Source organism: Osmerus eperlanus, chromosome 28 (assembly GCF_963692335.1).
Source record: "Osmerus eperlanus chromosome 28, fOsmEpe2.1, whole genome shotgun sequence".
Taxonomy (NCBI): domain Eukaryota; kingdom Metazoa; phylum Chordata; class Actinopteri; order Osmeriformes; family Osmeridae; genus Osmerus; species Osmerus eperlanus.
In genome coordinates this window covers 2,049,433-2,062,813 of record NC_085045.1, presented here as the reverse complement: position 1 = coordinate 2,062,813, position 13,381 = coordinate 2,049,433, and the positions used below count along the sequence as shown (strand labels likewise).

The 13,381-nt window shown below is 48.6% G+C and overlaps 1 protein-coding gene across 1 annotated transcript in view; it reads right to left on the bottom strand.

Moving 5' to 3' along the window:
• Window positions 1-35: 35 nt before the first annotated feature.
• Window positions 36-13,381, bottom strand: part of si:dkey-220o5.5 (actin filament-associated protein 1-like 2) — a 13,717-nt gene continuing 371 nt past the window's right edge. The window contains exons 2-15 of the mRNA XM_062454064.1: window positions 11,326-11,454; window positions 10,521-10,639; window positions 7,493-7,589; window positions 7,160-7,377; window positions 6,757-6,933; window positions 5,730-5,822; window positions 5,506-5,593; window positions 4,268-4,479; window positions 3,706-3,836; window positions 3,422-3,542; window positions 3,229-3,319; window positions 2,194-2,360; window positions 1,329-1,439; window positions 36-908 (exon numbers count right to left, since the gene is read on the bottom strand). Coding sequence (XP_062310048.1) covers window positions 882-908; window positions 1,329-1,439; window positions 2,194-2,360; window positions 3,229-3,319; window positions 3,422-3,542; window positions 3,706-3,836; window positions 4,268-4,479; window positions 5,506-5,593; window positions 5,730-5,822; window positions 6,757-6,933; window positions 7,160-7,377; window positions 7,493-7,589; window positions 10,521-10,639; window positions 11,326-11,454 — 1,781 coding nt within the window. The 3' untranslated portion in view covers window positions 36-881. The remainder of the gene's footprint in view (window positions 909-1,328; window positions 1,440-2,193; window positions 2,361-3,228; window positions 3,320-3,421; window positions 3,543-3,705; window positions 3,837-4,267; window positions 4,480-5,505; window positions 5,594-5,729; window positions 5,823-6,756; window positions 6,934-7,159; window positions 7,378-7,492; window positions 7,590-10,520; window positions 10,640-11,325; window positions 11,455-13,381) is intronic.

The following is a 13,381-nucleotide window of genomic DNA, read 5'->3' as shown; positions in this document are numbered from 1 at the left end:
CAGTATACAATACACATTAAAAAAGGCACAAATTATTTTATACAGAAAATCTTTAATAAAGATGTTTAGATAATTAGTGTATTTGATTTTTTACCACAGTTATCGGTTGACCGCATTTACATTTAGACCAGTCAAAAATTAAATATTTCAGCCTTGCCAAACATTTCAGTGATAGTTCATGGTTAGAAACCCTTCATTAAAATTATTTTCCAGACATATGTGCACGGTGTTGACTTAATAACTATGCTGTTTCAGTTATAGGAAGTTGTATAGCCTACACAACGCGTAGCCTATGTCATTTATATGCCATCGTGCTGTAGGCTACATGAACTGTACGTTTATCGTAATCAGTGGTCAGACCAGTGCGATGTCCACTCCGATGATTGTGGACACAAACATAGCCTACATAGTTACAATAATGCATAGGCTACTTTGCGTTAGAGAGAAAACAATTTAAAGGTGTTCCTCTAACTGAAGACCTAAACGACCCTGAATTCCTGAGACAGGCTTCCACAAAGCACGAACCAGAATCACCAGAACATCACAGGAGAAAACAATAACGGGTGTCTCCTGCTGTTAATGCAGCTGTTTTAATGGACAAAAGGGACCTATTACAAGAGCAAGATTATCATCTTGGAAGGTTGACATTTACAAAGACAAGGATATAAAGAGTAGAAAATAGACAGGAGATTCCTACATTATTGAGGTGCTGTATTCAATTAATACAAAAGTACCCAAAAACCAAAATACAATACAAAGAGGTGTGCATGTTCCACATGCACAGTAATATTATGTTCAGTGCAATATATACTAAGACAAATCAGGGAATGTGTACAAGGTAGTTCTTCACAAGATGATCCATGTTGACAAGATAGCCTGAGTCAGGCTGAAGCCTTTGTCTCCCACTCCTGCAAAACGAGAAAACAACAAACACTCTTAGACTGTGACAATAGATGATCACAGATGAGAATAATTTACTGACTAAAACCATAGAAGAAAATATTCAAGACCATTGGGTAATTGATCAGCCAGGCATCCCGTAACATGAATCATTCATCATACTACGCTCTTCTCTCAGGGTGGCCCCACGGGAATGTGCAAAAACTCTGACGAGGTCAGCTTTACAAGATAATTAGGCTAATTCGCCAAATTGCCACTCCAAACAGAGACAGTGAAGAACAGATAATGTCAAAGTGGCATCATATGACTGCTTTTAAGCACTGTGAAATAACTCTGGAAAATGGTCAGGGGGGTGGAGTAAGACCAGCGTGACAGGATATTTCTACACGACAGCAGCCTGTTACTGTGTGTTTGTGTCTGAGACATACCTTCCTCCTCTGGAACACCTTGCCATGCTCTATGAAGATGGAGGACGGAGCTCTCTTCAGAGAGTTCTTCGCAGACGCTGTCCGCCGCAGCAAAGGGGTCAAGAACCCACCCTGGGGAAAAAATTGAAACACAGTCGAGTCACCGAAGAAGGGAGATGATTATCGGCTCCTTAAAGCAGAGTTGGGTTTGTGGCATCGCAACCAGACCTGTCATCGCTATTCCAGATTCAAGTGTGATGGAAACTCAGCCGAGTCCAGGCAGCTCAGAAACAACCAACCCTGACATTCATTCATTCAGCAGACAGTTGTATCCAAAACGACATACAGGGGGAAATTGAACATGGGGCATCTTGATCTGCAGTCAAATGCACTTCGGCTGAGCTACACACATCCCCATGTATCTAAAGCTGGAGGAGGGTTGGCTATACAATGGGCCCTGTGACATGCAGCTTGTGTTTCATTATACTCGGTTTGTTTACAGAGGATCAGTCAGCCCTGCCCGTAAAAGTCTTCCAGGGAAGGCCACGGCAGGGTAACTGAGGGTAATGACAGCTACAGACTCCTCTTTGATCTAACCACTCAGCTCTCTTTATCTGAAGTCGGAGAATATTTCACATACTCTGTAATTACATCAAGGTGAAGGAGAGGGAGGCCAGGAAATTTTGTTGACGTTTTTGAGTCTGTGATACATATTGTGAACTGTAGGTGGCAGCAAAATACTACCCCACCCACATGAAGTGGTTCAAAGACAAGGACGGGGAACTTCAGACAAGGGCAAAATTACTCCCTTAGGTGGGGTTGTTTAGGAACATCTTTCTGACCTCCTGTGTGTGTGTGTGTATGTGTGTGTGTGTGTGTCACGTACCTGTGCCCGTTCAGTACAGAAGGCCAGTGACTGTCTGAAAGAGGTGCGCTTGTTTGTCTTCCCCGCTGTGTTAAGGTTCATCTCTGACCCCGCCCTCAACTGCACCTTCCTCTTCCCTGTCAGGTCCAGCTTCTGCACACTCCGCTCCACCCCACACACCTTCGTACCTGGAACACACGCACACGCGCACACACACACACAAACATAAACTTGAACTGCAGTCACTGGAGACACATTCCATAGTTATGGAAGCTTTGCAGGGAGAGAGGAAAACATTACTGTATATCCAGTGTTTTTCAAGAAGTCTTAAAAGGATTTTATACTATGAGGACTGTGCTACAACCAAACCCCAGGAACGCCAGCTAACCACCAGAATTCTCCGGGCTCCAACCATATGAGGGGGAGAAACCTAAACCTCCATCACACAGAGAGGGACTCTTAAGCTGGCTGGATAAAGAAGAACATTAAGTAGACCTACTGCAGTTGGCCAAAGGAGATGCGGCTTTGCTTAGCCTCTAGGGCAGTCACATTCTCTTATAATCTCTTCTGTTATTTTCTATTTCTATTCTATTTCTATTCCATTTCTGTTCTATTTTTTCTATTATTTTCTATTTGGTTATTGGTTATGAATAGGAACAGAGAAGTGTTTAAACCAATGATCACACTGACACAAAGCCCAAAGCCCATGCAATAAAAAAAAGTTTGTACAGATGTAGGAAAAGTCTGTAGAGAATACGTTATAACAACCATGTCATTATACAGACACTTCCCTAATGTGAGCCAGATGTTGGAAAAACATTTCATTTTTAAAGGAGAAAACTCATGAGAACGGGTATATTAACATCTTAAGTGCAGCCACATAATTTTCCCCAAATCACATGTTTTTAACAGAGGAGAGGAAGCAAATGGTTGTCTGCTCTGACATCTTTGTTGTTAAGTTCCCAGAGTGACCTAGCACTCTTTGCCAGTGGTTTTAATAAAGTCTAAAATAAATTGCTTTTCAATCTCAATTGTATTGTATTGAGCAAGACTCACTGTGATTGGAGAAGATTTCATTGTTGCTGTAGGTGACGGAATCCCTGGATGAGACAGAGTCGCCCCTGGCAACCTTATGAGAATTCTGGAACTGAAAAGACAACATACATTGATATATTATAATCATCTGGTCTCACATACTAGCAGGCTGAACTCCTGCATCACAGATTTAACCCCCCAGACTGGACTTTACCATGTGCTCTAGAATTGAGCTGTTGGAGTAGATGGGTTGCGAATGAACTGTTGCACTCATCTGCTGAAAGGGGTCGTCCATGTACGCGTTAGACGTGGGGAATCTTCGAGTCTTCAGGCCACTGGAAAGAGAAAATGCATTCAATGGATTCATCCCTAGACAGAACAGTCTGACATCACGAAACGGGCACTATCCCTCAAAGAGTTCGTACTCCCAACAAAGTGCTACACGAAAGTGTGCGCACCTGTAATCGTCATTAAAAGCGATTATTTCAAATTCGTCACCTGAGGGCCCCGCCAGCATCGAGGTCCTGTGAGGTGTTGTCATGGTGACAGAGGCGGTCGGGCGGGCCCTGTGAGGTGCTGCCATCCTGCAGGAGCTGCAGCCAACGCTCCTTCTCGTCCGCACAGCTCGCCTGGGAAGAGGGAGGACAGACTCAGTGCGACCTGGTGTGGACTCTGGCTTTACAAATTAATTTGATTTGATTCGATTTGACTCGGCGGTAATGTCTCATGTTGGTTAACTGGCTGCACAAATACTCCAGCCTGGCTTGTGGTTGATTCAAAAGACACAGACCAATAAAAGGAAATAGACAATAACAGCAACATCAACAACATCAACAACAACATATTCTGAATAATTTCTGATGATGTTTATAATGATGTCTACAATGTTTACTGCTTTTAGATTATCAATGTTAAGTGATTTAATTTAATTTTTTTTCTCTTTTTGTTGGACCCCAGGAACATTATCTTGTCCCACCTTGGTGACAGCTAATGGGGATCCTTTTAACAATAAACAATAAACAACAGCAGCAACAGCCACACCACCACCCGACCCCCGTACCTCCAACACCGCCACCTGGTCCCCGTGCTGGAGCAGGGTGATCCGGTAGGAGCTGGGGGTGTCTGGGCCAGGCCGGACCTCGCAGCCCCTCAGCTGCACCGTGTACTGGGGGCTCTCCTCACAGCCCTCGTCACAGTACATCTTCAGCTGCCCCGCCTCCACCTGACACAGCAGGCTCTGCCATTGGCAGCTCATCAGCACATTCAGGTAGCCTAGACCAATCAGAGACGCAAAGGGAGAGAGGTTATGGGAATTCTAGCCGTCAAGCTTAACATCCTAACTACATTTAGTCATTTAGCAGACGCTCTTATCCAGAGCGACTTACAGTAAGTACAGGGACATTCCCCCGAGGCAAGTAGGGTGAATTGCCTTGCCCAAGGACACAACGTCATTTTGCACGGCCAGGAATCGAACTGGCAACCTTCAGATTACTAGCCCGATTCCCTAACCGCTTAGCCACCTGACTCCCCACTACTTGTGCATACGCTCACAGTGTAATGTCTTAACAAGCCTCGTGCTTCCCCAGGTTATGCCCGTCTGAGCCAAGGGCTGAATGCTGCCAGAGGTGACAATTGAATTCCCCAGGAATCCACCCTGACAATGTGCCACAGTGTTGTGTCAGCTCCTGCTGTGTGGCGGGCCTGCTGTCAGCTACACCACGCTAATGAGCCAACAATAGCGGTCTGTGTTAGGCTGCTGGCTCTGATGACATTTTTATTTCCCATGGGGCTGTTCTAGATGGAGGTATTGATAGACTGCCATGCCAGGGTTAGGTGGACGGGGGGGGGGAGGTAGAACAGAGGGGTTTGTTTATGTTGTTCAGGCTCAGAGTGAGTGAGTTCATGGGGTTCATCTCAATACTCTGAGGTTGTTTCTTCCTGTGGTAGTCTTTCCTTCAGCATTGCTTTTCGGCCAGAGGAGTGGTTCAAGCTAAATTGTGGGTTCTCTTTACTGGGATTGGTTAGGTTGGGGGCAAGAGAAGAAGAGAAGGAGAGGAGGGGAGAGGAGGGCAGAGGAGGGGTGGGGAGGGGAGGGGAGGGGAGGGGAGGGGAGGGGAGAGGAGAGGAGGGGTGGGGAGAGGAGAGGAGAGGAGGGGAGAGGAGAGGAGAGGAGAGGAGAGGAGGGGAGGGGAGAGGAGAGGAGGGGAGCGGAGCGGAGCGGAGGGGAGGGGAGAAAGGAAAGGAGAGGAGGGGAGAGGGGAGAGGGGGGAAGACGGACAGACAGACGCCTGTTCTTACATTTTTCCTTGATGTCCAGACTGCTGAGGGCAGAGGGCAGGCTGGACAACTTCTCCTCCTCTGAGTCTGTGTGAAGGAACGAGCTTGACTGCAAAAATGAAAACAAGAGAGTGTGAGAGATGCAGAAATACACCCCAGAACCCCATCCCTCACCTCAGCCCCCACCTCAGCCCCTACCCCAGCCCCCACCCCAGCCCCCACCCCAGCCCGCACCCCAGCCTCACCCTGCAAGACTCCAGCCTATCACACTTCAGCAGCGACGAGGAGCTCTGGGATTCCAGCTCACAGTACACCGACCCACTCACTTCCTCGATGATCTACAGAATCATCCAGACAACCAATCAGAGGGGTTAGGAGTCATACACAGGACCAATCCTGGTGGTTAAATTTCAAAAGGATAATAGCATAGTGAAAAGACAGAATTCCACAGGCGTTTTCCCAGTGTCCCCAATGCGGTCCGACAGTAACATACTTCCTCGTGAGATAAGAGAATTTATCTACAACTGGTTGGGCTGTTTGTACAATCGTGGCATTACCCATTCTGAATGGAATTTCCTCCTGCTCCTCCCTCTGTCCTCTCCAATCTACAAATGAACGAAACTGGGAATCCACAACTACCACAGTGTCGGTCAGCCACTCCTGGTCAGGACTGCCTGTCTGTCTCTCTCCAGCTCATCTCCTTCTCAAGTTCTCTCACTGTCTTGGCCTCCAATTTTCCTCCATCTCTTCCTCCATGTGTGCTTCTGCGAATGTGCTCCATTACCCCTAAAATACCCCCCACACCCCCGCCACCTCTCCCTCTACCCCTCCCCCTCCCCCTCCCCATCCCCATCCCCCTCTCCCTCTATCTACCCCTCCCCATCCCCATCCCCCTCTCCCTCTCCCTCTACCCCTCCCCATCCCCATCCTCCCTCCAAGCCTGTCTGTAGTTTCATGCCATGTTCTAAACCAAGGAGTTTAGAACCACTCCTTCCCCTCTGCCTGCCTGTCTGTCTTCCTGCCTGTCTACCTGCCTGCCTGCCTGTCTGTCTTCCTGCCTGTCTACCTGCCTGCCTGCCTGTCTGTCTTCCTGCCTGTCTACCTGCCTGCCTGCCTGCCTGCCTGTTTCTCGTCTGTCTGTCTGTCTGCCTGTCTGCCTGTCTACCTTGCCTGCCTGCCTGCCTGTCCGCCTGTCTGTCTACCTGCCTGTCTGTCTACCTGCCTGTCTGTCTGTCTGCCTGCCTGTCCATGGTCCCACACCCTGGCTCTTACCTTCCTCCAGTCCTCGGCCTGTTGGCAGCTGTTGAAGCCCATCACCACCGTGTCGGCCCCGGCAACCACTTTCAGCTCGTGCTGCATCTTCTTGTTGTGCTTGGACTTGTAGACCACCTGACACCCTTGCAGGTTCAGCTCCAGCTGGGGTTGCAAGTCCTTGGCACATTTGTAGCACTGAGGAGAGGAGGAGGTGGTGGTGGGGGGGGGGACAGGGAAGGTCAGAGATACAGTAGCATACTGCCTGTCTCAGTGACAGAGATGGATGGAGAGAGTTGCACTACGATCTGTTCTCTGAGGCTTGAAACCTCACAAGGCAACCGTTCACTGACTTGAGCCCGAAGGCCTCTTGGTATCGTGGTACCGAAGGGGACCTGGTTCAGATCCCTGGGGCATGACTCACCACCAGGGAGCTGTTGCGTATGAGGAACAGCTGCTTGGTCCACTGGCCCAGCCACTTCTTCCTCCACAGGTAACCACAGATACGGGACTCGGGGGCGGGCCTTAGACAGGGCTGGGAGGCACTCCATTGGATGTAGTGGGCCCTGTCTTTCACAAACTCCTCCTCTTCCTCCTCTTCTCCATACGACTCGTAGTGACTGCTGTCTGAGTCTGCTTTGTCTGAAAGAGACACACGTGCACACACACACATGCAGAAACACACACACACACAGGTCACATTCTTTAGCTTATCTCCTATCTAGTTCTAGTGTGTTTGTGTGTGTGTGTTAGGTACCTGCGTGCTGACTGTCTGGAACGAAGGGCTCCGCCTCCTCATAGCAGCTGTCATCCAGACCGCCAGGGGGGTGGGGCGGGACTACAGGGCCATAGATCTGACAAACAAGAAGTCATAATCTTTACAACAGGTAGTAGCCATCATGATAGAGTGTGTGTGTGTGTGTCCTCACAGTTCATGTCATCGACATCATGCGCTAAGACCAGCTGGTCAGCTCATATCCTCTGTTAAAGTACACCAGGGAGAGAGCCAGACTGTAATAGTCGAGGTCAGAGAGCCAGACTGAGGTCAGCTGCACGCAACACACACTTTAACCGGTCAGAGCAGAGAGAAGGTCAAGCAGGACTCATGCAAAAAGAAGGAGGAGGGGGAGAGTGTTGTTTTAAAAAACAGGGCGAGAGAGAAACGGGAGAGAGAGAGAGAGAGAGAGAGAGAGAGAGAGAGAGAGAGAGAGGGAGAGAGGGAGAGAAAGAGACAGAGACAGAGAGAGAGAGAGAGAGAGAGAGAGAGAGAGAGAGAGAGAGAGAGAGAGAGAGAGAGAGAGAGAGAGAGAGAGAGAGAGAGAGAGAGAGAGAGAGAGAGAGAGAGAGAGAGAGAGAGAGAGAGAGAGAGAGAGAGAGAGAAGGAGGTAAACTGGGAACAGTAGGATGAGAAAGAGAAAGAAAAAAAGAAAGGAAAAAAACAAAGAAAGGCCAGCTGAAACCATGAAACAGTAGGAGACATCAGGGCCGCTTGTAAACGTCCTCTGCTGCACATTCTTCCCTCTTTACAGGCATCAGAAAGAGATAGAGAGAGAGACAGAGAGACAGAGAGAGACAGAGAGAGAAAGAGAGAGAGAGAGAGAGAGAGAGAGAGAGAGAGGGAGAGAGAGAGAGAGAGACAGAGAGAGGGAGAGAGGGAGAGAAAGAGACAGAGACAGAGAGAGAGAGAGAGAGAGAGAGAGAGAGAGAGAGAGAGAGAGAGAGGTCTTAGAGAGAAAAAAGGCAAGGAGAGGGTAGGGAGGTGGGAAAATGAGGGAGCTGGAGAAAGAAAAAGAGAGATATCATCATCGTTACCAGCATCATCATCATCATCATGCCTCTATATAGGACGACGACCTTCAGATCATCTGCAGTCATTCCCCGTGTGGTCTGACCTCCAGCCACTTCTGAGCTGCCTGCTTCGAGTACAGAGCTTCCTAAAGCCCATTGTTGCTACACAAACTCAAACGGCTGCTGGAATGAATAAAGGTCTTGAGTGAATTACAGAGAGAATATCTGGCAGGATTTCAAACTGTAAACATAGCTGCTACCTCTCACGGGGTCCCCTCATAAGGGCCATTTATTCTGGGGCTGAGGGTCTGTGTATGTGTGTGTCTGAGTGTGTGTGTCTGTGTGTGTCTGTGTGTGTGTGTGTCGGTGTGTTTTTCTCAGTAGTTATTCCAGCGTCTGCGTGTGTCGACAGCGGAAGGCTGCTGTTGAGCTGCGAGGTCTCCGAGGGCTTCTGACTCGTGCTCCCCGTGTGTGTGTGTGTGTGCGTCTGTGTGTGTGTGTGTGCGTCTGTGTGCGTCTGTGTGCGTCTGTGTGTGTCTGTGTGAGTGCGTGTGTTTGTGAGCTCCGATCCCCGAGGGTCTCTGTCTGCCTGGCACAGTTTGTCCTCTCTCCTTCCCCCTCTCCTTCCATGTGGGTGTTCTATCACTCCATCACGTACACCAGATGTAATCACGTCCACTTCCTTTCGCCGGCTCACTCTCAGCCAATGGCGTTACAGATGAGGAAGAGATGGCCTCTCTCATATACACAACATTTCCTGTTGGTAGATACAGCTGCCCTCCTGCCTTCCTTCCCAACTGTCCTCTCCTCTCTTTGAAATCCTGAGTGACAATAATTACAACTCCCATGATACTGGTGCTGCTGGAGGGGGGGGGGGGAGGCGGGGGGGAGTTACTCTCACAGAGTAGAACAAAACACAGGAGAACCGGTGTGTATATATGTGTGTGTGTGTGTGTGTGAATGCGAGATCATTTGTTAATGGACTGACTGTTTAGCTAACTTGGATAGAGCAGAGCGGCACACAGGAGAACCAGTGTGTGTCTGTGTGTGTGTGTGTGTGTGTGCGTATACGACACCCGGCCACTTGAAAAGCCCTTGTTAACGGCAGGAGTTTGACCCCTGACCCCCACAGTTCCCCACCATATGGCTGGACCCCCCCAGACCTCAGCAGGACAGAGGGCCTGTCATTAGCCAGCCACATCACAACCCCTCTTCTCTTGCTCCCTCTCCTCCCCCTCCTCCCCCACCCACCCCCTCTCCCCCTATCCCGGCTGATCCAGCCGTACGGCCACGACTCCCTGCCTTGTCATTATGGTTCGGGGAGCAGGCTGGTGGCGGGAGGCTGTGACCTGAAAATAAACCATGACATGAGCTACAACGCCTTCCTACTACAATCTCTCTCTCCTTTCTACTCTCTCTTGCCTTATGATAACTTTCTCTCTTTCTCTCTCTCTCTCCATCTTGCCTCCTTGTAACTCTCTCTTCTTTCTACTCTCTCTTTCCTCCCTATAACTTTCTTTCTCTCTCTCAGCCTCTCTCTCTGGTCCCCTCAGGTCTGAAGACAGGCCTCACTGTCTGTGACTTGTGGTTGTCAGCTTCTCTTTACTCCACTTAGAACCATCTCTCTCCAGTCCATCTACAGATTAAGGCAGCTCTTTACCTTGCTGGGGTGTGTGAGGGAGATATTGAGAGAGGTAGCACTGAGCATATCATCCTCAGATAATCTAACGATAGATGTTGTGGCTTTGTCACAGGGATACAGTAAATTCATTGTCTTGATGGTGTCTTTGTTTTCTTGGGGACCATCCAGTTTGGACTGTAGCCTACACTGATGTACTCTGTGCTTTTTTAGTCAAACATCTCCGTGATCTTCATCCTTGGGACAAATTCTGGTCCGTCGACTCATAGGCTGAGAAACACGGGTTTGCAGGACAGAACGGGAAGTTGACATGACAGAACAGGAAGTTGACATGACAGAGCAGGAAGTGGAGACTCACCCCTTTCCGTGTAAAGGAGGACAGCTCCTGGGTGGGGGCGGGGTCTGTGGGGGTGTCCCTGAGATCATTGGCTGGAGCCCCTGACGGACAGCTCATGATCATGTACTCAGCATCCTCCACTGGAAAATATGAGCAACAGGGATTTGAGGTAGCTGTAAGGTGGCCAACAGTAACTTACCAGGAGTGTCCTGTACTTCTGTTGCTGGCCTGCTGTATTAGTATTCCGTGGCTATGAGTTTCTGAGTCTCAATGCTGCTATTGTATGTTGTTGGCCAACAGTAACTTACCAGGAGTGTCCTGTGCTTCTGTTTATTGGCCTATTGTAGTGGTGTCCTAGCTATGAGTGTCAATGCTGCTACAGTATGTTGTTGGCCAACTGTAACTTACCAGAAGTGTCCTGTACTTCTGTTGCTGGCCTGCTGTATTAGTATTCCGTGGCTATGAGTTTCTGAGTCTCAATGCTGCTATTGTATGTTGTTGGCCAACAGTAACTTACCAGGAGTGTCCTGTGCTTCCGTTTATTGGCCTATTGTAGTGGTGTCCTAGCTATGAGTGTCAATGCTGCTACAGTATGTTGTTGGCCAACTGTAACTTACCAGAAGTGTCCTGTACTTCTGTTGCTGGCCTGCTGTATTAGTATTCCGTGGCTATGAGTTTCTGAGTCTCAATGCTGCTATTGTATGTTGTTGGCCAACAGTAACTTACCAGGAGTGTCCTGTGCTTCTGTTTATTGGCCTATTGTAGTGGTGTCCTAGCTATGAGTGTCAATGCTGCTACAGTATGTTGTTGGCCAACTGTAACTTACCAGGAGTATCCTGTAGCTTGGAAACCAGCTCAGAGATGGACTTCTTCTGGGCCTGAGCGATGTAGCTGAGGTTCTCACTGTCCAGCACTGCCAGGAAGGACTGCAGGTCGGAAATCAGCCGGGTCAAAACTGCAAACACAGGATGTGATGTCAAACACTGATCTTAGAGAACCAATAACGTCAGCTGTCTGTCTGTCTGTCTGTCTGTCTGTCTGTGGTTTCACCTTTCCTGTGTTCATGTACTTTCTCCTCATTGACAGTCAAGTTTTTACTCATCAGCAGGACAGCTGGAACAAAGGTATGTAGATCTTCACAAATCCCCAAATAGGAAAAACTTTGAAAAACAGAGTGCACATTCCTCATCAATTAGATGTGTTTGTGTCAGTTAAACCTTGTTTATCGCAAATAGTAAAGTGCTGATTAAGATGAGCACTGTTGGCACAGCGCTGAACTTAATGTTGAAGCTAATCTGGGAGATGGAGAAGAAGAGGCTCGTTAATGAGCTGAGGAGAGATTCATGACCTGCATTACAGAAACAACGAGAGACAAACACACTCGTCACAAGATTCCTGATGCCTTCAGCACATCGTTTTGGTTTGGTGGTTTTATGATAATCTCATTAAAACTTCAGGACTCAAACACCACTCACTTATCAAGGTATGAAGTGAAGAGGAGATCTCTGTATGCGTATGTTTATGTGCCTGTGTGTGTGTGTGTGTGTGTGCGTACAAGTGTGTGAGAGAGTATGTGTGACATCGAGAGAGAGAGAGACAAAGAGAGAGACACAGAGAGAGAAAGAGATACACACAGAGAGAGACAGAGAGAGAGACACAGAGAGAGACACAGAGAGAGAGAGAGACACAGAGAGAAAAGAGATACACAGAGAGAGAGACAGAGAGAGAGAGACACAGAGAGAGAAAGAGATACACAGAGAGAGAGACAGAGAGAGCTGTGATTAGTTGGAAGTTTAGACATTGAGTTACGGTAACTGTATTTTCACTCTGGGAAGGTCAATTCAGCTGCAACAGTCAACAGAGCCCTTATAGAGCGTAGGGCCAATCAGAGAGCCTCTTTGTCCCACACACCCGCCCATTAATGTATCAGTGTTTTTGTGGTGTGTGTGGGCACACGGATGCATGTGCATGTGGATGTGTGTTGTTGTGTGTGTGCGTGTGTGTGTGTTTACATCGAGAGAGGTGGTGGTGGTGGGGGGGGATGGAGGGAACCCCATGCAGCCACAACAACAGCATGAGCAGGATCAAACAAGGCCCCAGTCATGACATCCTGAATGGTCCTTCATCAGCTGTATGAACAGGAGGCCTCAGAGGCCTGGCTGGGCGGCATGGAGACCACAGCCCTATCATCTCCCCCCCCCTCTCTCTCTCTCTGTCACCGCCCAGGCCTCTCTCTCTCTCTCTCTCTCTCTCTCTCTCTCTCTCTCTCTCTCTCTGTCTCTCTCTCTTTTCACCCACCACCCCAGGCATTTCACTCTCTCTCCTCCTCTCTCTCTTTCTGTCTGTCTCTCTCTCTCACACCACCCACCACCCCAGGCCTTAAATTCTCTCTTTCTATGTCTCTCTCCTTCTCTCTCTCTCTCTCTCTCTTCCTCCCTCTCTCTCACACAAACTGAGTACACAGGCCTGAATGTAGCCCTCAAAATCCCATTCTGAATTGTTGAGATTCATCATTCATGCATCAGACCAGGCGAACAGAGACATCCACAGCTGTGATGGAGTTGGACACAAAGAGGATGCGCTTCTCAGCACAACACACTGTGACTCTCCCTGGTGCTTTCAGGTGGTGTCATCGAATCAATCCCAACTGTCCCCAGCTCTCTAACCCAAGCTACCTAAAAACCAGGCGCTAGTAAGAGTTTCTGGAATAATTAAATACAGCAGCGAGTGTAAGAGGACTGGCTTTACTCAAATACAGTAGCTATTTTCACATTGCCTGTGTGTACGGACAGCTTGTATTAATTGGCCCGTGTTTGTGTGCGTGCGTGCTTGCGTGTGTGTGTGGTGAGCGTACGTGGATGTGTGTGTGCGTGCATTGGTGA